This window comes from Trichosurus vulpecula, chromosome 3 (genome assembly GCF_011100635.1).
Source record: "Trichosurus vulpecula isolate mTriVul1 chromosome 3, mTriVul1.pri, whole genome shotgun sequence".
Classification (NCBI taxonomy): domain Eukaryota; kingdom Metazoa; phylum Chordata; class Mammalia; order Diprotodontia; family Phalangeridae; genus Trichosurus; species Trichosurus vulpecula.
This window is the reverse complement of record NC_050575.1, coordinates 101,111,649-101,134,823: the sequence shown is the minus strand read 5'-3', so window position 1 is coordinate 101,134,823 and position 23,175 is coordinate 101,111,649. Positions and strand designations below refer to the sequence as shown.

Here is a 23,175-nt window from a genome sequence, read left to right as displayed (position 1 = left end):
TTTTTTTTCCCCATTCTCCTTTATGTCGTGTGTTTTTGTGTGTACATCATCTATCCTATTGGACCATAAGCTCTTGGAAGATGTGGCTTGTGTTGCTTTTCTTATTTATCCCCAATGCCGATCTTAGCATCTTGTGTATGGGAAGCAATTTGTTGAACTGAAATGAATTCATGAATGACTTCTGTCATTTATCAACTTAAATAGAGAAACCAAACAGTAGAGCAAAGGAAAAGGAAAAAAATCCTTCCAAGTGCGGAAGGTTGTACTTTGTCTTTTTTAAACAGAACTGTGATCATTCATCCATCTCGGCCTAGTCCTAGGTACTTGAAGCATTAGAATCCCAACACCTTGTCACCATCTGCACAACGTGTGACTGCTCAGTTAAGAGTGGCCCAGTGCCTTGGATTTACCTGTTTGTTTGGCTTTTTCCCCCATGGTTCTTCATGCATCTTGTTTCTTCTTTTCTCTTCTCAGCCTAGCTCACCTTCTGCACTAGCCTGAAGTGGGCCTCCTTTCTCTAGTTTCCCTGTGCCTTTTGTAGTGGGAGGCATGTAGTGTCATAAGAGTTTACCTAGACGGGTTCCAGGTAGCCAGGATTTTGCTATGTAAATGGCACTGTAACCTAGCTTTCTTAAGGAGCCTTTGATTCATAAGACATAGGTTATATTTAATTCAATCATTTAACTGCCATTACTCATTAACATAAAAAGATTTCTTTATATTGTGTTCCAGGGATGGCCAGGAGATTGCTGTGGTTTACTTCCGTGATGGCTACATGCCCAGTCAATACAGCCCCCAGGTTGGTATTTTGGGTTTAAACCATTGTTTTGTTCCCAGGAATACACCACTGCATCCCAGAGACGTAATTTTAGCCTCACATTGGCCTGGGGTTCTGTCCCCAGCTGGCCTCCTCTTGGGGCTCTTCTACATCCTAATAGTCACTTGGCCCTTATGTGCTTGTTTCTTCTCTCTGCTTCCCTGAATATGAAGCCTGAGGACTTCATAGTACGTCATCTGTGCCCCTTTGGAGCAGCTGGGCATCAGTGTCCCTCTCTTCCTCACTTTCTCTCTTCAGTGTCAGAGGCATATGCAGTCTCCTCAGCAACCTCTGCCCCTGTTTTGTGGCCACTTGAGACAATAGTGGGACTCATTTCTCCCCAGGCATGCTGTGGTTCATATTTATAGACATACCACAGAATGGGTCAAGGAGCACAGTGAATATTAGATAGGCCCAGGCTAATAGCAGATAATGCTGCATGTGACACACACAGACGTAGAATCAAGGGCTTGCCATACAAAGAAATTCAGGACCTGGGTTGTCATTTTAATTTTTCTCCCACCAGCTTTCTCTGTGACATTAGGCAAATACCTTCCCCATTCTAGGCCTTGGTTTCCTCCTCTAAAACTAGGGAGTTGGATTGTAGGATCTTTAAAGCCCCTTCCATCCCTGGCATTCTGTGAGTCTGTGAAAAAGTTAGGAAACCCTGCCTTAGATTGGAGGCTGTCATGATAGGAGATGAGAAAGTTGAGATGACTGCAACAGGCCTACAGCTTCTCAGAAGATTACCAGGGGCCTTCTGGATATGTTGGATTAAATAGGTTGTTGGGGAATATATGGAGGGAGGGGAAAACCAAATGAAATGTCTTTACCTCCACTTCTGACTGGATCACACTATCTAGAGAATGGGAAATATGCTGGGCAGGAGGCCAGGGAAAGCCAGGCCTGGGCCTGGAGGGAAAAGTGTGCCTAAAGATTTTTTGTCTGATAAAGAAAGGCAGTTCCTCAGGGAACTAACTGACTGAGAAAGGGTGACTCCTTAGGGAACGACATACATTCCATGCCAAGGAAGCCAAGCATTTGGGGAGCTAGAGGAATATAGTTTGAGTGACAGAATCAGTGAGAGAAGCCTTCTCAAAGGCTCTATGTCTGTTCTGTGTGCCAATGATCGCCTGCCTGTCTGTTGAAATACCAGTGTAATTGTGTTATGTTTGAGAGGACTGACATGGTGATTGTGTTGTTGCTGGGATAGCCCATTACAGAGAAGAAGATGGGAATAGAGGAAAGACTAAATTAACTCTAACAAGTTCCTGCTAATTCTTGTATTCTTGATTCTGTCAAAACATCTCCAAGCCCTTGGTTGTAAAATACGTGTGCTGTGTTGCTTCTGGAGGCTGGGGCAGGCTTCCCAGTTGTTTTGGATGTGAAGCCAAAGCAGCCACCCCATCACAGCAGTCTGGGATGGACAGTGGGGAGGTTGGAACACTCTCTTCCCTTCTTGCTGCAGAATTGGGAAGCACGCTTGCTCGTGGAGAGGTCGTGTGCTGTTAAGTGCCCAGATGTAGCCACTCAGTTGGTCGGGACCAAGAAGGTCCAGCAGGAGCTGAGCCGCCCAGGGGTGCTGGAGACCTTGATGCCAGACCAGCCAGAAGCTGTGGCCCGCCTCCGGGCCACATTCGCAGGCCTCTACTCTTTGGATGTGGTAAATAGTCGCACATTGTGTCTTATCTCCCAGGAGCCCTCCAGCCTGTTCTCTCTCCTCAGATGGAATTGGCCCCAAGAAGGAGGAAGATCTGGTGGGGAAAGCTGGGCTGTTTGGGGTAGGATTTGTGACAAATTCATTAGTAGAGAAAGGGGGCTCTAGTCAGGGTCAGACCCGCTTTGTGTTGTAAATCAGGGCTGACCTCTTGGTAGGACAGCTGGACTATGAGAAGGAGCCTGGGAGCTGTGGCTGAGATCAATCTCAGTCCGTGAGGGGGGCAGGGCTAAGTCAGGGTCACCCTTGCTCAGTGAAGATGCTAAATTTCCGCAGCTGTTGCTATTTTTGTGCCCATTGCATAGAGCAACGGGCCCCTGCTAGGGCCAGTGCCAGGAGAGGAGGGGCCGTCTCATGAAGCTCATTTCTCTGTCTTGTCTGAGGAAGAACAAGGGGCAGCTCTGAGCTAGCCCAAGGAACTAGCCTTGGCCTTCTTCCATTCCTGACCACTTCGCCCTCAGGTGGCCCAGTGCCAGTATGTGCTCTGGGCTCTTCTCCCAGTCTTGTTTGGTATTTGGCTTAGTGTTGGCCAGGCCCCTACCCCCCGCATTAGACCCATACACCACAGCTGCCAACGATGGGTCCATTGCTTCATGCCAGGGCGAAGAAGGTGACCGGGCTATCATGGAGGCCATCGCTGCCCCAGACCGATTTGTTCTGAAGCCCCAAAGGGAGGGTGGAGGTAGGTGGCCAGTGTCCCTCTTTCTCTAGGATGTTTCAGCAAGTGAAGCAGGCAGTGGGACCTCAGGCTTTAACCAGTGCTGACACACTCCCCCTTCCCCAGTAGCATCCCCACACCATGCCTCAGGGGTCCGGTCCCATCCTGTCACCAGATCCTGGGGCCTTGTTTCCTTCCTCCTGCTGATACAAGGAGAGGCCAAACCTTGCCATATGTGTTCCCAAACATAGCCATGTTCCCAAAAGACGGAGGCTTTCTCTGGCTGCTAGGAACCAGAATTGTCCCTCTAGCCCAGAGGCCAGTCACCATTCTCCTCCCTGATGTCACCTGAAGTTTTGACATCACCCAAACATTCTAATTAGCCTTAATAGAACCCCTTATGTGTACGCCATTTGGGGATTAATTTAAATGTTACTTGAACCTGTTTATACCTTCAGCCTAGACTGTCTCTTGGGGGGATGAGTTCCCTAGGATTTCTGTTCACTTATACTTGTCCTACATTTACTTCTTTTGAGTTTCAAAGGGCTCTCCTAGTGCCAAGGAACAAGCCCCCATCTGCCCTCCCCATCTGTGAGATGATTTTGTAGATGCTGGGCAGGTCCTCCCTTGTTCCTTAGGTAGCAGGGAACCACAAAGCCAACGTATGCAAGCAGCCACTAAAACAACTGTGACCTTCAGCTTCATGAACCAGTGCATTGTGTTCAGGGGTGTTAGGCCTGGTGGTTTAATTAGCATCGACTCTAACACTAGGGACCATATTTTAAGAAGGTCATTGACAGACTAAATCCATGGCCAGAGGAAGGTGATCAGAATGTTGAAGGTACAGGAGACCATACAGGAGGAGGAGAGCATGGAGAGCATTTAAAGTTTGTGGAGTGTTTTCTATGCCTTATCTCACTGGAGCCTCACCCTTAGGGCAGGATCTCAGGTATCCTCCACACTACAGATGAGGGAACTGTCAGAGCTTTGTCAGAGTTACAGGAAGGAGGATTGGTTGGTTTTATACCTGGACAAGACTTAGGAAGAACGTGATCATCACTGTCTTCAGGTATCTAAAGGTTTGTCGGGTGAGACATTGTCCCAGAGAGAGGATGGCGGAAGTTACAGGATGCTAAGAACTTTTAAAGGAGTAGAACTGTTTAGCACTGGGAGGAGCTGCCTCAGGAGATGCTGAGCTCATTAGGAGTGTTTAAGCAAAGGCTGGATGACCATGTGTCAAAGATACTATTGAAGGGTCTTTCTCATTCTGCCCCCTCTCTGCCTCCATAACTAGGAAAGTGGCTCCTGTCATCATTCCTGTTCCCCCCCAACAGCCATTAGGGTAGCCTTCTTAGATTAAACTGATAGGATGCCCAGCCCCAGCAAGCTAAGCTCTCAGGCAGGAGCTGAGCTCGCTCAAAATTGGGTCAGCTTGGCCCCTTACAGCCGCTGGAGAATACTTGATAGGGCCCGAGGCCCCAGCAGTGTGGGGATGGGGTAATGGAGCCATTGGGGTCCCCAGAGTGACTGGCTTTGGGGCCGTCTGTTTCAGGAAACAACCTGTATGGGGAGGAGATAGCACAAACCCTGGAGCAGCTGAAGGCCAGTGAGAAGAGAGCTTCCTACATTCTCATGGAGAAGATTGAGCCTGAGCCCTTTGAGAACTGTCTCTTGCAAGCTGGGATCCCTGCACGGATGACCCAGTGTATTTCAGAGCTGGGCATCTTTGGTGTTTATGTCAGGTAAGCCGGGGGAAGGCTTAGCCCCACATACGACAGCTTCCTTCCACATGGACATAGGAAGACCAGAGTTGGAACCTAGTCTCTTGTGCGGTGGTGCAACCCATGAGTGCACAATTTTAGTATGTCCTGCTTGGTCAGTCAGGAGTCATTCTGTTTCTTCACGGGATCCTGTGATAGGCCCAGGCCACCAGAAAGTAGGTAGGGATGGCATGAGTGGGGATAAAAGGTACAGTGAGCTGCTTCTGGGGTCTCGGGACATGGGAGAACTCCTTGGTCTGCCCCTCCAGAAAGTTGGCCATCAATCAGTCAACATTTATTAGGCTTCCACTATGTTCCAGGCACTGCAGTTACAAAGAAAAGAGTCCTAGCTCTCAAAGAACTCACAGTCTGATGGAGGGAGATGATATGGAAACAACTGTGTAGAAACAAGCTATGTAGAGGGTAACTGGAGTCAGTAGTGGAAAGGCATTAAAATTCTGGGGGAACAGGAAAGGCTTCTCATGGATGATGGAATTTTGGCTAGGACTTCAGGGAAGTCAAAAGGTGGAGGATGAGGATTCCAGGGGTGGGGGAGAGCCAGTAAAAATGCCTGGAATTTGGAGATAGAACAATTGGTCTGAGGAACAAGGCAGCCAGTGTCACTGGATCACAGACCATGTGGAGGGACTAAGTGTAAGAAGCCCAGAAAGGTAGGATGGAGTCAGGTTGTAAAGGGCTCTGAACACCAAACACAGGATTTGATATTTGATCCAGGAGATGATAGGGAGCCACAGGAGTTTATTGAATGGAGGGGAGGGGAGGGGCAGGAGAGAGAGAGAAACTTGAGGCAGACAGACCCACCAGCAGCTTTTGCAGTAGTCCAGACATGAGGTGATGAGGGACTGCACCAGGGTGGTAGCAATGTCAGGAGAAGGGAACGTCTTCCAGAGATGTTAGAATGGTAAAAATTTGATACAACTTGGCAACAGATTGGATATGGGGGGCTGGGGGGGTGGGTGTGAGAAGGAAGAGTGGAGGATGACACATTGCTTGAGAGCCTGAATGGGATGATGGTGGTGCTCCTGACAATAATGGGAAAGTTCAGAAACAGGGAGAAATTAGGGGAAAAGAGAATGAGTTCAGTTTTAGACGTGTTGAGTTTAAGATGTCTACAGGATATCCAGTTTGAGAAGTCTAACAGGTAGTTGGAGATATGAACCTAGAGGTCAGGAGAGGTTAGAGCTTGATAAATCAGAATCATCAGCATAGAGATGATCATTGACTCCATGGGCGCTGATGATGATGTCACCAAGTGAAATAGTTTATAGAGGGAGGGAGAAGAAGGCCCAGAACAGGCCCCAGGGGGATACCCATCATCATTGGGTGTGACCTGGACAAAAATCCAGCAAAGGAGACAGAGAAGGAGCAGTCAGATGGGTTAGAGAACCGGTAAGAAAAAGTGGTGTCACAAACCTAGATAGGAGGATCACCAGTGTCAAAGGCCACCAAGAGGTCAAGAAGGATGAGGCTTGAAAAAGGCCACCACATTTAGCATTCAAGAGATCATTAGTAATTTTGGAGAGAGCAGTTTGGGCTGAATGATGAGGTCAGAAGCCAGAATGTAGAGAACCAAAGAAAGTGAGAGGAGAGGAAGTGGAGACACCCATTGCAGATGGCTTTCTCAAGTGAGAAGAGATGTGACATGATGGCTAGTGGAGATGAACAAATCAAGTGAAGGTTTTCTGTGGTTGCGAGACGTTTGTAGGCAGTAGGGGAGCAGCCAGCAGACAAGGAAAAGCCAGAGTAGGGGACAATCCACTGGAGAAGATGGGATGGAATGGGAACATTTGTGCACATAAAGGAGGCCTTGGAAGGAGAAGAGCCACCTCTCCATGTGAGACAGGAGTGAAGGAGCAGATAGTGGAAGGAGACTTCTGGGTGGTGTGAGATGAGGAGGTGGGAGTACAGAGCTCTTGTTTGAGTGGCCTCCATTTTTTTTTTTTTTTTTTTTTTTTTTTTTTTTTTGCTGTTAGTAAAACATGAGGAGAGGGTGGGAGAAGGGGGAGCCATGACAGGTTTGAGGAGGGAATCTTAAGGGAGTTGGTGGTGAAAGAAAGGCTGTTGGGGTAGAGGCAGGGCTGGTCTTTAATATTCTTAAGTGATTAAAGGGACCGTGGAAAGCTGTATCAGGGGCAAAGAACAACAAAGAACCAGGTCTTTTTACTCCCAAACTCACTACTCCCTCTGGAGCCAGGCTCTTCCTCTTTTCCCCATTCCCAAGCACACATTGCCCCACCCCTGCTCCTGTGCCTGTTGGTTTCCTGCCAACAAGTATTTCTTCCTCTCCCTTTGCAGGCAAGGGAAGACGCTGGTGATGAACAAGCATGTGGGTCACCTTCTTCGTACCAAGTCTACGAAATATGCAGATGGTGGGGTGGCTGCTGGGGTAGCTGTCCTAGACAACCCCTATCCAGTTGTGAGGGACTGGTAGAGAACTCTGTCATACTGCCTTGTGTGTGTATGCAAGGCGGGGCAGGGACTGGCTAATGAATGGCCTGGGGTTCTCCCTGCTTTCTTCAGATTTCCCCTCTCTCCTCACAGCTTAGATTGCCTTCAGATGACCAGAAAAGCCGCAGGAAACTGTTTTTTTCCCTGAACCTTAGGCCCTTGAAACCCAGTGGGATCAGAGGCCTGCCCTTCTCCTACCCTCTGCAGAGGCCAGACCTCAGCCTGGACTGGATTAGCTCCCCACCCCTCAAATAAAGATGCATTGATTAAAGCTGTGTTCACGCAGAGTTCTGTCCACCAGGTTCAAAGCGGACATTTTCTTGATTCCATATGAGCCTGGGTAGCAGTGGTCACAAGCAGCCACCATTCTTTAGCCCAAGAGTATCAGCCCTCAAACTTACAGCCTTTTTGGCAGAGGAATGAATGAGCCCTGCGCACAGGTTAAGGCACCTTGACACATTCTTGGTGTCAAGGACCCCTTTCTTAATGTTCTAAATGCACAAAAATACTTAGGATTACAAAGGAAACCAAATACGGTGAAGCAGGACAACTAGGTGGCGCCAACTTCAAATCTAGCCTCAGACACTTGCTAGCTGTGTGACCTTGGGCAAGTGGCCTCAGTTCCTCATCTGTAAAGTGAGCCAGAGAAGGAAATAGCAAAACACTCTAGCATCTTTGCCAAGAAAACCCAAATGAGGTCATGGAGAGTGAGACACAACCAAAACGACTCAACAACAAAAAGAATGGAACAAAGATGGAATCTTTTTTTTCCCCAGCCATGTTCACAGACCCCCCCCCTAAAATTTACCCATACATCCCTTGGAGGGACCTGTGAACCCCTGGTTAAGAATCCCTGCTTTGGAAGGCCCTGGGCAGACTTGCTCGCTGGTGTGTGATACAGCTGCATTTAAAAGTCTACAAGAAAGAATATCCATTCCCTCCATTTTAGAAACTTTATTCTTACAACCATAGGGCTTGAGGGATTGTTCAGCCCCAATGACAGTGTGATGGAGGCAGGAAACAAACCTGAGAGCCGCACAAATTCTAGCAACAGCCCCTCACTTTTCCTGACCTGGACATCATGGGGCCCTGAGATTTGTCGTTCCAGGGAGAAAACATCAATGGGGTCCAAGAAGATGGAAGAGTTGCAATTCTTTCAAGTGGTGAAACTAAGAGGTTCTGGTCGGTGGCCTCTAGAATTTGTGGACACACTTTCCCTCTCCCGATGCCTCCACCAGCAAAGGGAGAAGGATTTTGCTTTTGTTTTTCTTTAAATCACCTTGTGCAAGCTGTCAATAAGGAACAGTTTCTAAAGACAGATCTAAGGTAAGTGCTGGTGCTCCTGGGGAAGGGCCTGTGACCCAGTCCAGCTGAACATGGACCAAGCGCCTGCCCTCATTGCCAGGGCTCCAGCTCCCTCCCCACCCAACTCCCCTCCATCACCTGACTCTGGCAGAGGCTCCAGTGCCTGGCAAGGCCTAGAGGAAGGGGTCTAGCCTGTTCTGTGCCCTGGCTGTCAAGGAGAGAAGGTGCTAGGCCCTGCCCCACATCTCCTAGCCCTGAGGATACAAGCTACATCTCCTGTTAGTTCTCCTGGGTGATGGTTGGCAAGGGTGGCAAGTTGGACACAACTCTGGACAGTCAAGCAGGGATGTCTGGAGGAGGAGCTGTGGGTGGAACCTTGGTTCATAGGACTGTCTGGCAGCGGTGGCTGAAAAGATGGCTGATGACGGACTGGTCAGCCACAGTGGATGTATCCCCCAGGTCATGGTCATTCTGTGCGATCTTCCTCAGTACCCGCCTCATGATCTTCCCTGTGGTACATGATAGGATTGTGGTTACCCCAGGTTCCCACCGCCCTTGGTCAGCACCAGCCTACCCACAGGAACAAGGATGCATGCCTACCTGACCGTGTTTTGGGCAAGCCAGGTGCATTCTGGATGTAATCCGGGGTGGCAATAGGGCTGATTTTTTCTCTTACTGTAATCAAGCATCAAACCTTTACTGAGAATTTGTTTTTAGGGGAGGAAGGTCCTGCTTTTCCTGGACCAAAGTCCACCCTCTTTGTCCCCAGTGGGTGAGGATGCTTACCCTGCTTCTTGAGCTCCTCAGTGAGGGTAGGGGTGAAGCTATGGCCCTCCCGAAGAGTGACAAAGCAGTAGAGACACTCGCCCTTTATAGGGTGCGGGTGGCTAACCACAGCTGCCTCAGCAATGGCCTTGTGCTCCACCAGTGCTGACTCCACTTCTGCTGTGCTCAGCAGGTGACCTGGCAAGGATGGGCATTGTGAGAAGCAGCTCCGGGCCTCCAAGCAAAGCACCTCAGCTTCTCACACTGATCCTGTATTTGCCATCCACTCTACCTCACAAAGGCCACCGTGATTGTCCAAGGCTGCTTAAATCTCAGAAGGCCCCGAGCCCAACCTCCTCCCCAGGCCTGACATCCCCAGTGAGTGGCTCCTAAGGTGCCCACTCCACTTCTGAGCAGTGCTCAGTGTTACAAGTTTTTCCCTGGGCTTAAGCAAAATCTGCCTCTTTAAACCTCTGCCCTTATACTAGTTCTGCCTAGTGAGGCTAAGCCAAGCAGGTCTAATCCCAGCCCTACAGATATTGGAAGACAGCTATCTGCTCAAAGTTTGCTTTTCTCCAAGCTAATTATCCCCAGTTTCTTTTTCTCAGTCATCACTTCTTTCTTTATCCTTGTGATTTTCTTGTGGATGTTCCATCTGTCCATATCCCTCCTAAAGTGGAGTCCCAGACTTGAGGCTAGGTTTGGATGTAAGATGTAAAAAGGGACTGGTCAGATGAGATGGGTCAGCATCCCTCACCAGACACGTTGAGCATGTCGTCAATCCGGCCTGTTATCCAGTAATAGCCATCTTCATCCCGCCGACAACCTTAGAAGCACATGGAAGCACAAGGGGTATGACACGCAAGACCGGCCCACGCAGCGGCCCAGATCCAGGGAAGAAAAGAGAGGTATACTACCTGACCCAGTGGGATAGAGCCCTGCCTTTTCTGGGTGACCTGGCCAAGAGGTCAGAGGCTGGGAAAGTGGGAGAGCTCACCATCTCCTGTTACATAATAGCCTGGGAACTTCCGGAAATAAGTGGCCTCAAAGCGCTCATGGTTCCCATAGACTGTACGCATGATCCCAGGCCAGGGCTGCTTGAACACCTGAAGGACAAGGGAGGAATATCTGGCATGCCTGTTAAGTGTCATACTCTCCCACCTTACCCATTATGTATATTACCTATGTGACCTGTCTCATGAATCACATATAGCCTGCCAACTGTCACATACCATCTGAAAAAACCAGCTCACCTGTCATACATCATAAATACTGCCCAAGTCCCATTTCCTATGTACTCTATCATCCATGTCATGTCTGTCCTACATACCGCCCCTGTCACCGCAGGCCTCAGATGTAGCCTTACCAGGTAACCTTCTGCTTCTCCTTCCAGCTCCTCCCCAGACTCATTCAAGATCGCTGGCGCCACACCAAAGAATGGGAAAGTCTGGGGGTAGAGGCAGACCCAGTGTAGGCAAGGGGCAGACGCTGATAAGGGGATCCTCAGTTTCCTACTGAAGCCCAAGAACCCAGGGCCCACAAAATTCATGGAAGCAACCACTCCTTAACCTCTCACTCCCCCCTTAGTCATTCCCTTCCCTGGGGGTTAGGAGGAGGGCTGGCCTCACTCACCGCAGAGCCTGGCTTCATGGGTGTGGCACCAGGGAGAGGGGTCAGCATATGGCCACCCTGTTGGAGGTCAGAGGTCAGTCCTGACATCAGGTCCCAGCCCCCCAACTTCCCAGGTATCTTGTACTCAACTGTTTCTGTCTGCCAGAAGGTATCCACAATAGGGCAGCGCTGGGCTCCCACAACACGGTAGTACCATAGCCAGGCCTCTGGATTGATGGGTTCACCCACTGTCCCTAATACCCGCAGGGATGCCCGACTATATCTGTGAAGATAGGAGCAAGGATTGGAACACCAGGGACACCAACAAGTTTCCCTGTTGCCCAATGGGAAGAGCCCTGGATTGAGAATTGGGAGATGCGGGCCCCAGCTGATGGCTGTGCTATGACTTGATAGTTTCCCCTTCTATAAAACAAGGAAAGCGGCCTTGATGGTCTTCAAAGCCTCCCAACTTTGCACTTCAGTGATAGAGCCAGGGCAGGGGCTTGTTCCTCTTTCACAGCAAAGTGACTAGCCTCAGTGACTCCATCTCTACAATAAGGAAAATTGATTCCACTGCCTCAGGGGTGCCAAGGAGGAAGGCAAAGGTGAGGTGAGGGACTGGGCCTTACTTGGTGACAGGCTCATCCCCAAACTTCATGAGCAGGCGGATAGCTGTGGGTGCCGTGTAGAACTTGGTCACCTTGTACTTGTCCACAATGTTCCATAAGCGACTCACATCAGGGTACGTGGGGATCCCCTCAAACTGTGCCCAACCAAGATGTTACCCCATGTTCCCTCAACCATCCCCAAGGCCTACCCACTGGAACACCTTACCCTACCAGAGCCTCTGCCCCTCCCTCTGAGGCCCCTGTCCAAAACCACCCAGGCCCCATCTCCCCAGAAGCCTTGGGACCTGACCCTCGTCCCAAGCTGGATAGCCCACCCTGTCTCACCAGGACACTTGTAGCCCCATTAGCCAGAGGCCCATAGGTGACATAGGAGTGCCCAGTGATCCAGCCGATGTCTGCTGTGCACCAAAACACATCGTCCTCGTGGAAGTCAAAGACATACTTGAAGGAGGTAGCTGCGTAGAGCATATATCCCCCTACTGTGTGTACCACTCCCTGTGGCAAGAGTGTGAGGCAGAGAGTTAGGGCTCATCCTAGTCCCCTCCTACTCATGTGCCCACCCAACCCTCACCCTCCCAAGCACTGACCTTGGGCTTGCCAGTGGAGCCACTGGTATAAAGGATGAAGAGTGGGTCCTCTGCGTCGCACCACTCGGGCTCACACTCCTCCCCTGCGTCCCCCAGGATCTCATGCCACCACAGGTCAACCCCCTGATTCCAGGGGATCTGGAGGGACAGGAGGAGGGAGGGAGGACGAGAAATATGTCCAGGGTGGTTTTGGAGGGATGCCCTAAGGGTCTTGACCTGAGTCACCAGCTAAGGGGAATTCCCAAGGCTTGGACTCCCCAAACGGCCATGGCACCAATCCCCTTCATGGTCTACCTGGGATTAGTACACAAGTCCCACAGATGCATAGTCAGGACTTTGTGTGAATACTTCCGTTCAGCCCTGAATGGGCCTCATTCAGTTTCTCACACAAAATCCCAGAGATGGCCTGAGGGTGGCCCCAGCCACCAGGCCTATGTAGTTCTCCTCCCTTTGTGCCGCTACCATCCTACATTCGGCCCTTAACCAACTTTCTGGATTGCTGTCATAGTTTCCTCCTTGATAGTCTCCCCCATTTTAAGGCCCTGCTACAATCCATGGCCCTCATACTACCAGATTAACCTTCCCAAAGCACAGATTTAGAGCCAAAAGGCCCTTAGAGGACACTGATAGCACTTTCATTTTGCAGATGGGGGAACTGGACCAGATATCCTTTACCTGCCTGTGAACCTAGGGTGGCTCCATTTCCTTGGGGTCAAATCCAAGAATCTCTGCTTGATATTCAATGTCCTCTGCAACTCAGCCCCACTCTCCTGCTCCAACTTCATCTATGACTCTTTGACGAACACTCCACTCCAGTCAGATTGGTTTCTTTCTGACCAATCCCCACCCTCTTATACCGCTCCCCGCCCCCACAGAGTTATTACAACTTCCCCTTTCTCCCATGACCTTGCCATCTAAAACCTGTTCACCCTTCAAGTTCCCCTCCTTTGGGAAGCAATCTCTGATCACCCTAGCTACTCTGATCTCCCTCCTCAGATTTCCTACAGTGTTTGGAGACTAAACCACAGTCCTGAATTCCATCCTCTGGTGTGTGATCATTAATATATAGTTCCATGTATAAGTCACGTTTCTCTGACCAGAATGAGCTCAAGAACTGAAACTGCATTTCCTCCTTCCCTAGAAAGTACTATAATGCAGTGGTCACAGGGCACATAGTAGGTGCTCCATAAAATGATGGGGATTTGAAGATGGGAAGAACCCCCAACAAAAACCATGGAATTGACAGTGTTCCCAAGAGTCAGAGAGGGAAGGATCAGAATTTTCACTGGTAACAATGTGGGGCATGGCACCAGCCTCCCCCTTAGCTCACCTTCCCACCCCAGAACCACTTCTCTCAGGGGCAGTGGTTCATGCCAGGAGGTTCTGCCAGGCTCCCCAGGGATCAGCTCTCAAGGCTAATATGCTCTCAACACACACTCACACTCACACACACATACACAGACAAGCATGTTGATGCATGAGTGTCCACAGCTTAGGAGCAGGAATGCATATGCACAAACACTAGAAGCAGCAAAGGCCCGGATGCCACTCGGCCTTGTTAGCTTTGTGGCAGCTTCTGTGCGAGTCCCCAGTTCCTTGTATCTCAAAGTTCAAAGCCCAAGCCCCGAGTCAGCAAGGAAGATGTCATTCCTACTACCTAGGGCAGGAGGGATCAGGAGCTGGAGCTCCCTCTACTGCCTGTGGGCAGCTTAGGAGGACTCTGTGCACACATGCCCCATGTGGGTCTGGGCAACTGGATCTGAAGCCCCCTGCCCCAGGCCAGGATGCCTACAGAAACCTGTTTACAGGGTCAGACTTTGGAAATGGACCAGTCCCAGAGTCAGCCCAGAAGCCAGGTACTGATGGTGTCTCTCATGATAGCTGTCCTCCCATGATGTCCCCAAACATCCGAATTTCTCAGCCTTATATATCTTCTGTCTAGCAATCTATCAAAAACCTCCCTCAATCTGCTTATATTTTCAAACTATGTCACCCCTTGGGGAAATTAGTTTACATGCTGGGTGAGGGTCTAACAGCCTCGAGTTTATCCTAAAATGGCCTTGTGGGGGGCAGGAAAAGTGATGCAACTCCATTGTCCAGAGCTGGTGAATAGCATTTTCCCTCACCCCTTGTGGCTTCTACTTGTCCCCCCCACCCTTCTTTCCCTCCACACACATAACTTAGCCATTCATTTAATCTGTACTAAGGTCAAGTAGTGTTCTCTGCATACCATGATATATCGAGGGCCAACCCCAAGGCCAGTACCCAAGAATGGCTAATCAGACACACCTGCAGGGAAAGAGGCTAAGTCCAGGATCCAGGGTTTGAAAGGACTGTGGGACACAGGAAACAAAAGCAGCCAAGGTTTCTGGTTTTCTACCCCACCAGCACCAGTGCTGCTATGAAAGGAGCCTTCAGGGAGGTCCCTCAAAATGACAACCCTAACTTTATCATCATTCAAGTTCCTCCTCCAGAAAGAATTTCTCAAATATTGTTGCTCACAGAAAGTCCGTTCTTTTTTAACCTTGAATCTCTCCTAAATATGAACTATACTGTGACCTCTATCCAGTCTACTACTTGATTCTCTATGCCTGTGTGCATGCATACCCTGCCTTCCCAGCAGACTCTGCTCTGGTCCCATTTCTCCAGCACGACTGCCTGCCTCGCACAGATCTGGACACCACAGATCATGGAAACTAGAAACAGCCCCAGAGTCCTGGCTCTGCCACAAATCCATGGTGCAGCTCTGGGCAGCTCACTGCCACTCCCCATCTCCTCTGTAAATAAAAAAGTGGTTTCTTTACTGTACTAAATTCCACCTCCTCATTTTACAGATAAGCAAACTGAGGCTCAGAAGAATGTAAGCACTTGGAGAGTAGAGATTTCCACTTCTGTCTTTATATCCCCAGAACAGTGGCTCACAGCTCAAAACCTACAGCAATAAAACACTCTTCCGATAGGAACTCGATGATAAGAGTTAACTCTCAGTTATCCAGTGGTTAACTGCCTAGGACTCTTGCTTTTTCTGATTCTCAGTCCCATGCCTGCTTCTTGGTAATTTCTTTACTGGTTAGAAATTTCACCTGAAGCTATGCAGAGCCAGAAGAAAGCCAAACATATCCTTTCTACACTGCTGTTATCTTTGTAGCCTAGGTTTATGCAACAAATGGCCAAAATGATATTTGGGTATCCATAGAAACCCCAAATTGTCTCTTATCTTTTATCCCTTTTCCTTATACTTGGCAGGCATAAAAAAGTAAGTCCTTCTTTCCCACTACTGTGCATCTACCAGAGAGCTTGATCCTGCTACCTGTGTGGATTTAAAAGGAAAAGCAAGACTCCAGGGAACAAGGAACCTACTAGAGAATAAATTTAGAAAACTTACTCAGACCCTGTACACGGCAAGCACTAGATAAATGCTTGTTGAACTGAAAAGATTTGTGCAAGGGCACAAAGCCGATGAGGGACTACGTCAGAGCCAGAACCTTGGCCTTCTTAACTCTTCCCACTGTATGGTGCTGGGTTTTTGGTTGGTTTGGTTGGCTGGTTTTTTTTTTGTTTTTTTTTTTTTTACCAATTCCTGGGCTCCCTTCCCAGAGAGATGCACCTCACACGGTCATCCTTCCCAGTACGTCAGTCAGAGTCCAAATAGCATTTATTAACCACCTACTATGTGCCAAGTACTGGGCTAAGCCCTAGAAGCAGATGCATAGTGTAGTGGCTGATGACCAGAGTGAGGTCAGCAGAGGTCTCAGGGACCATGAAGCAAGCTCAAGTCCACACTAACAGGGCAAGCAGGTGCAAAACAGATGTACACACAGACAAGGGCACAGTGAAGCAGTGCCTGGGACAGTGGATACCTGGGGCCGCTTGGACATGGGTTTCTCTTTCGTTTTGTCCTGTTAAAAGCCCATGGAGAGGCTGGTGAGTAGGGGAGGGAAGTAACAAAGGGATGGAACTAAGATCCCCAACCCCAAGCCACCACCCAAGGGTTCCTCAGCTACTCCTCTGACTGCCCCCCAAGATCTGATCCCCCACCTCAGGAACCCTGTGACCTCAGAGCTGCCCCAAACTTAGCTCTTAGGTCTAGAGGCCCAAGCCTACCATTTTCCAGCCAAAAGTAGGTGAACAAATAACCATCAAGTTTCCAAGACTCTTTCCTGGAGGCTCAAAAAGGAGCTGGTAATAGTCATGCTTGCCTGTGCTCATCTAAGACTCTTTCCTGGAGGCCCGTCTAAAAAATGGGGTGAGGCATCCCCCAACCTCCACACCTGGGCTCACCACAGGGGCCAACTACAGAGCACCCCTTGCCAAGAGGGTCAGTCTCCAATCTCATAGGCCCAGATGAAGCCAACAGCTCACAAAGAATGGATACTGCCCCCCAGGGGTTTTCATACCAACTAGAACCCCAGGGGAGCTGGGTGCTCCCAACTGGTACTTTCGTGCTGCTGCCTTCCCCCATTCCCAATCAATCTACAATATATACACATACTACAGCCTCCCAAGCCAGACTATCTCCTTGCTGTGGACACTGGCCATTCTCCCTGACTACATGCATCTCCTTGCCTGAGTTGCTCCAGAAGTAATTATGATAATACTATGACAGTTGTACATATCGATGAGGGCACGTGGGGAGAAGGGGCCTACCTGCAAGTCCTGGCATGGCCTCTTCAATGGGGGGGAATGGCTGGGAGAATCACCCGTGCCCAGCTCTGCTCGGCCAAGGTGCTTGACTACAATGCAGCTCTTCACTGGGAAGCCCCTAGAGAACAAAGGCGGCCCTGTGAGGTATGGCGGCAGGGAGAACCTAAGGAAAACCTATGGGGAACTCAGAGTAGAAGACTTACTTCTCCCGGCACTTGTGCAGGGCCTCATCCACAAGCTCCTTCAGGTTCACTAGTTTCTCTCCCCTATAGAAGGCATCTGTGGGAAGAGTGGGCATTATGCTCCCAGCTCCCTCCCTGATTGCCAGAGGCAAGAGAAGGCCTTAGTCAATGGGGCCAGTGCCAGAAAAAGGACAGGTGAGGGCAAAGCACTTGGAAGGGGGCTCTCCTGAACAGCTACTGGTTTTCCCATCAGAGAGTCCATATAGGGGCTTCACTTACTTCCTTACAAGATTCGGTACAGCTCTCCTCCTCCCACTCCCCCACCTAACCTGGGAAGAGCCAACCAGGAGCTGGAAGATTGCCTGGAAGAGCCAGCCTAGCCTAGAGAGAGAGGACCCAGTCACCTGCTGTAATAAGGAGGCTACAGCTTGAGTCCAGGATCCGCTCACATAAGGAATCAGCCGAGAAGCCTGCAAACTGAGGGAGTAAGGGGAAACTGAGGGTGGGGTCTTGGGGTAAGGAAATGAGCTCCATTAGGGTCCCAGAGCTTCTGTCATCCCCCACCCAACACTTTCTGTCCCCTAAGACCCCTACCACGATAGAATGCAGTGCACCAAGACGAGCACAGGCAAGCATGGCCACCACCAGCTCCAGGATCATGGGCATGTAGATGGATACACGGTCACCCTTCCGAATGCCTGCAATCAGGAGATACGGCCTATGCGCTTGTTGATCTTTCCACTCTCCAGCCATCTGTCCCCTCTGGCTTACTCTCTCTCAATCTTACGCCCTCCTCAAGTCTCCTGGGCCCATGAGTGTCGCCATCAGCTCTGTCTGGGGCCCTCTTCTCTTCTCTGTCTCTGTACTATTTCACTTGGTAATACCATCAGCTCTCATGGATTCAATGATCATCTCTATGCTAATGACAGAAAGATCTCACATCTACTTCTCCTGCCTGAACCTCCAGTCTTGAATCTCCAACTGCCTATTGAACATCTTGAGCTAGATGTTCTGAAGACACCTTAAATTTAACATATCTGAACTAAACTCATTATCTTAATTTCCCCTTAAACCCTCCCTCTGAAGCAGAAAATTGGGGGAAAATCTTTACAACTAGTGTCACTGATAAAGGCCTCATTTCCAAAATATACAGGGAACTGAACCAAATATATAGGAATACAAGTCATTCCCCAATTGAGAAATGGTCAAAGGATTTGAACAGGCAGTTTTCAGAGGAAGAAATTAAAGATATCTATAGGCATATGAAAAAATGCTCGAAATCACTACTGATTAGAGAAATGCAAATCAAAACTCTTAGATACCATATCTCTCCTGTCAGATTGGCTAAAATAACAAAACAGGAAAATGATAAATGCTGGAGAGGATGTGGGAAAATTGGAACATTGTTACATTGCTGGTGGAGTTGTGAACTGATCCAGCCATTTTGGAGAGCAATTTGGAACTATGCCCAAAAGGCTATAAAAATGTTCATACCTTTTGACCCAGCAATACCACTTTTAGGGTTGTATCCCAAAGAGATCACACAAGCGGGAAAAGGACCCATTTGTACAAAAATATTTATAGCGGCTCTTTTTGTGGTAGCTAAGAATTGGAAATCAAAGGGATGTCCATCAATTGGGGAATGGCTGAACAAGTTGTGGTATATGAAGCTAATGGAATACTATTGTGCTATAAGAAATGGGGATGATACGGACTTCATAACAACCTGGAAAAACCTACATGACATAATGCTGAATGAGCAGAGCAGAGCCAGGAGAACATTGTACACAACCACAGATATATGGATTCTGTGAGGACCAACCCTGACAGACTTTGCTCTTCTCAGCAACACAAGGTGCAAATACAACTCGAAAGGACTCACGATGGGGAATGCTATCCACATCCAGAGAAAGAACTATGAAGTATGAATGCAGATTGAGGCACACTTCATGCTAGCCTTTTTCTCCCCCTTTTTTTTTCTCTCTTTTGTATTTGTTTTTGGGTTGTGTTTTTTTTTTGGTTCTGTTTCTTCTTTTCCATGATTCATTCCATTGGTCATAATTCTTCTCCACAACTTGCCTAGTGTGTAAATTAATTCAATGCAAAGTTATACGTGGAAGTTATATGGGATTCTACACTGTCTTGGGGAGGGAGGGGGGGAAGGAGGGAAGAAACTCTGGAACTCGAAATTATGTAGAACCGTGGGTTGCAAACTAAAAATAAAAAAAACCCTCCCTCTTCCTGACTTCCCTATTACTGTGGGGCTTACCACCAACCTCCCAGCATCCCATGCTGAAAACCTAAGTGTCATCCTCGACTCCTCACTCTCCCTCACCTCCCATATCCTATCTGTTGCCAAATCTTCTCTGCCACTGCCACCACTCTGGTCTAGGCTAGTATCACCTCACACCTTGACTACAGCAGTAGCCTGCTAGTTGTTCTCCCGGCCTCAAGTCTCTCCCCATTCCAGTCCTTCTTCCACTCAGCTGCCAAACTTAATCTTTCTAAAGTGCAGATATAATCGTGTCACCCCACCCACCTCCTCCCATTCAGTAAACTCCTGTGGATCCCTACTACCTCCAATATTGAATATAAAATCTTGTTTGGTTTCTAATGCCCTTCATAAATCTGGCCCCTTCTTAACCTTTCCAGTCTTCTTAGACCCCACATCTTTAACCCTAACATTTAACCTTAGCATTTTCACTATCTTCCATGCCTGGAATTTTCTCTCTCCTCCTCTCCATCTTCTGGCTTCTTCCAAGTCTCAGCTAAAGTCCCACTTTCTTCAAGATGCTTTTCCTGATGCTCTTTAATCTTAGGGCCTTCTCTCTGAGATATATCTCCTCCAATTTTTCCTCTCCATACTTTGTTTGTACACAGTTGTTTGAATGTTCCCTCCCCCATTAGGTCATGAACTACTTGCATGGGGGAACTGCTTTCTTTTTCTGTTTGCCTTTGCTTGCATCCCCAATGCTCAGTATAGTGCCTGGAACACCATAGGACCAACAAATGCTTTCTGACTTGCCTTGCCTTGTGCAGCCTTCAGTACTCACCCTGCTTCCGGAGGGCATTAGCGCACCGACACACCTGGGTCAGGAGCTCTTGGTAGGTGATCTGGGTGGCTTCCCCAGGCTCATTGCCTTCCCTGAGAGACACCAGGGGAACTTGTATCAATGGACACTCTTTAGAAATCCCCAAGGACAACTACAAATGTAAACCCTTGTATTCCACCTGCTGGCAGGCAAGCTGACGTCTAAGATCTCCTCTGTCAGGGCTACATTTGGTATGGGACTTTGGGAAAGGCATTATTCCCTCTCTGAGCCTCAGTAAGACTGGGTGATTATCCCTCCCTCTTCTCCTCTCTCTCCCAGGGCTGTTCAGAGGAGGGATTGGCTCAGTGAAAGCCAGGACGAAAACTACTCAAACCTAGGAGACAGGTGTAACAAGTACCTGAAGTGGGGATAGAAAGGGGTATGGGGAGCAGAGGCCAGGAATGTGCTCTCTCCCATGGGACTGTCCTAAGGATAGGACTATCCTAACCTTGTCAAGGGCTTCAGAAGCCAAGGGATCACTGAACTGAGCAAATCAGTCACACTCCTCACCTCAATCCAAACCTGGAACACTGAGGAGGCTTTTTAGGAGTCAGGAAACAATCAGAATTCCCAGAAATCCAGGTCAAATACAGGGAGCTTAGATCAATGAACCAGTGCCTGAAATGTTCAGGGTAGGAAGGCCATTTCCTGGGCCAAACACATGATAGCAGAGAGCCTTGGGAAAGCCTCTGAAAGGTGTCAATTAGGGTGCTTTCAAAAAGTACTACCTCCCATTCCACATACCCATGTTCACCTGAATGCACATGAACTAACATGCCTGGATGCTCCCTCCGCATGAACCAGCATGTATGTGAAGACCAGTGTGGAAGCATATTAAAAAATATCTTTTTTTGGCTTCTTCAAAAATACAAAGAAATAATATTTTCCTCTATGGATATGGATTAAGAATAACCTTTTAATAAAGAAGAACTTGTCTTGTTCACATCACTGCTTTCCCCACCCCTACCATGATGTGGTTATTGACCTAAGGGCAGTCTGCTCTTTACCTGTCCACAGGAAATGACTGAGGACTAGCACCCACCCTCCTCCACTGAGAAAGGAGTAAGATAGAAGAAAGGAGCTCCCCAGGAGTGAGGAAAATGGTCCTGGAGATATGAGATGGTGACTTGATTGCTCAATCATGAAATGTTAATCCAAATGGAATTTTAAGACATCTTTTCTTGTTTCAAGGGTCTTACAAATGTTAACTGAAATCTTGGTTCAGAATCATGTCAGAGGACATGGGGAACTATGCCAGTGTGTACATCTCTCTAAGCTAGGAATAGATATAGATTAATGATAAATTAATTTCTGGAAAACTGGTACCTAAACACTTCTTAGTATTAGTATTAATATTTTTTTACTTCAACACCAGCCTGTACAAAACAGACATACCTTATGCACAAACCTACCCAAATGTGCACAGATGAATAGGCGTACACAAACATACTTGCACGTATGAAACGTGTACAGCCTTTTCCTTTCATGCCCATAAGGGACTCCAATCTGTCCTTATCCTAAATTATTGATACAGTTATTCCATTTTCCCTAGTGTTCGCTTTCTCTGAGAAAATCCAGCTCTAGGCCAGCAATAAATACTGTTCCTCTAGCAGGAGTCAAACCATATGTCCCAAAGCCCAGCCCAAGGGATAAATGGATTTCTAACTTTGCCTAGGAAAGAAAGGAAACAAGCATTGATTAAGCGCCTACTATGTGTTAGGCACTGCGCTAAGGTCTTTGACAAATATTATCTCATTCGATCTTCACAACAATGCTGGGAGGTAAGTGCTTTTATCATCTCCATTTTATAGATGAGACCAGACAGAGGGTAAATGATTTGCTCAGGGTCACACAGCTAGGAAATAAGTGTCTGAAGCTGGATTGTAACTCGGATCTTCCTGAATCCAGGCCCAATGCTCTGTCCACTTAAGATGCCCCCCACCCACCCAGATGGCAAGCCCTGGGTCCTTTAACCTAGAATCCAAGCAAAACAAGCTTACAAGGAGGCTCAGTCCCCATCAGTAGGGCTAAACTGACCTTTGTATGGGTGATGACCCAAGTTTTAATCAAGCTTCAAATCTTACCTCTTACATGAAGCCTTTCACAATTCATTTAGGCCACAATGATCACAAACCTTTCTGATTTTCTACAGCAACTGGAAGCCTGAACCATACACCTAATTCTATCCTGTCTGATCTTGTCTTCTGACTGTACCATGAATGAGTCCTATTTCTCTAACCAGGCGCTATATACGGACAGGTTTCATCCTTTCGTCTCCCCTCCTGTAGAACAGTAAACCCCAGAGTTTGCAGTGTGAATAAACTACTCAGGAAAGATTCATAACACCCATTAGATAATTATTTCTTTTTAAAGGATGGTAATAACCTTGCTGCCTCCTACTCTCCGAATATGGATTAGGGTTTGACTCAGGAGGAAAGGAAAGGACAGTCAATGGGCAAGATGCAGCTGGGCAAGGTCTGAGGTTCTTACCCCACCTCACATCTCATCTAAAGAGCTGCTTTCAAATGAGGAAGTGAAGCCCTGACCCTCAGAACCAGGAAAGAAAGGGCCCAAGTGACCCACATATAAAATAAATCCTTTTATTACCAGTAGAAATGGTCTGCATCACTACTGTAGTTTTAATCATTTGTCATATTACACTATGGGATTGTGGAAAGTTACATGGGGTGGAGCAGAGAAAGGCACCTGAGTCATGAGTTATCACAAATAGTCCTGAGGAAGTAGGTGGAGCTGAGAAGCTGGTCCTGGGGGTGTCTATCATTCCAGCTCTGTGAATGGGTAGCTGAAAACAGGAACTGGGAAGGGGAGGTACAGCGAGGAAATAAAAACAGTACTGGGTTCATAACAGAGATTTGCAGTTTTATATATAATCCTATTTTTCAGCTCTTCTTTGGCTATGGAAATGTTCGTGTTAATTG

General features: G+C 48.2%; 2 protein-coding genes across 6 annotated transcripts in view; one reads left to right on the top strand and one right to left on the bottom strand.

Moving 5' to 3' along the window:
• GSS (glutathione synthetase) overlaps positions 1-7,692 on the top strand; it is a 31,082-nt gene extending 23,390 nt beyond the window's left edge. For all 4 annotated transcript variants that reach the window (XM_036751947.1, XM_036751949.1, XM_036751948.1 and 1 more), the window contains exons 9-13: positions 733-799; positions 2,286-2,480; positions 3,135-3,216; positions 4,745-4,934; positions 7,269-7,692. In XM_036751947.1, the coding sequence (XP_036607842.1) occupies positions 733-799; positions 2,286-2,480; positions 3,135-3,216; positions 4,745-4,934; positions 7,269-7,404 (670 nt within the window). In that variant the 3' untranslated portion in view covers positions 7,405-7,692. The remainder of the gene's footprint in view (positions 1-732; positions 800-2,285; positions 2,481-3,134; positions 3,217-4,744; positions 4,935-7,268) is intronic.
• Positions 7,693-8,355: 663 nt separating this feature from the next.
• ACSS2 (acyl-CoA synthetase short chain family member 2) overlaps positions 8,356-23,175 on the bottom strand; it is a 30,420-nt gene continuing 15,600 nt past the window's right edge. Inside the window, exons 3-19 of one of the 2 annotated variants that reach the window (XM_036749520.1) lie at positions 20,198-20,289; positions 17,739-17,842; positions 17,549-17,621; positions 17,166-17,241; positions 16,966-17,080; positions 16,179-16,217; positions 12,319-12,456; positions 12,056-12,226; positions 11,732-11,865; positions 11,253-11,385; positions 11,124-11,180; positions 10,858-10,938; positions 10,489-10,597; positions 10,249-10,317; positions 9,513-9,689; positions 9,327-9,401; positions 8,356-9,235 (exon numbers count right to left, since the gene is read on the bottom strand). In XM_036749520.1, coding sequence (XP_036605415.1) covers positions 9,108-9,235; positions 9,327-9,401; positions 9,513-9,689; positions 10,249-10,317; positions 10,489-10,597; positions 10,858-10,938; positions 11,124-11,180; positions 11,253-11,385; positions 11,732-11,865; positions 12,056-12,226; positions 12,319-12,456; positions 16,179-16,217; positions 16,966-17,080; positions 17,166-17,241; positions 17,549-17,621; positions 17,739-17,842; positions 20,198-20,289 — 1,771 coding nt within the window. In that variant the 3' untranslated portion in view covers positions 8,356-9,107. The remainder of the gene's footprint in view (positions 9,236-9,326; positions 9,402-9,512; positions 9,690-10,248; positions 10,318-10,488; positions 10,598-10,857; positions 10,939-11,123; positions 11,181-11,252; positions 11,386-11,731; positions 11,866-12,055; positions 12,227-12,318; positions 12,457-16,178; positions 16,218-16,965; positions 17,081-17,165; positions 17,242-17,548; positions 17,622-17,738; positions 17,843-20,197; positions 20,290-23,175) is intronic. The other variant, XM_036749521.1, reaches the window with a different exon arrangement.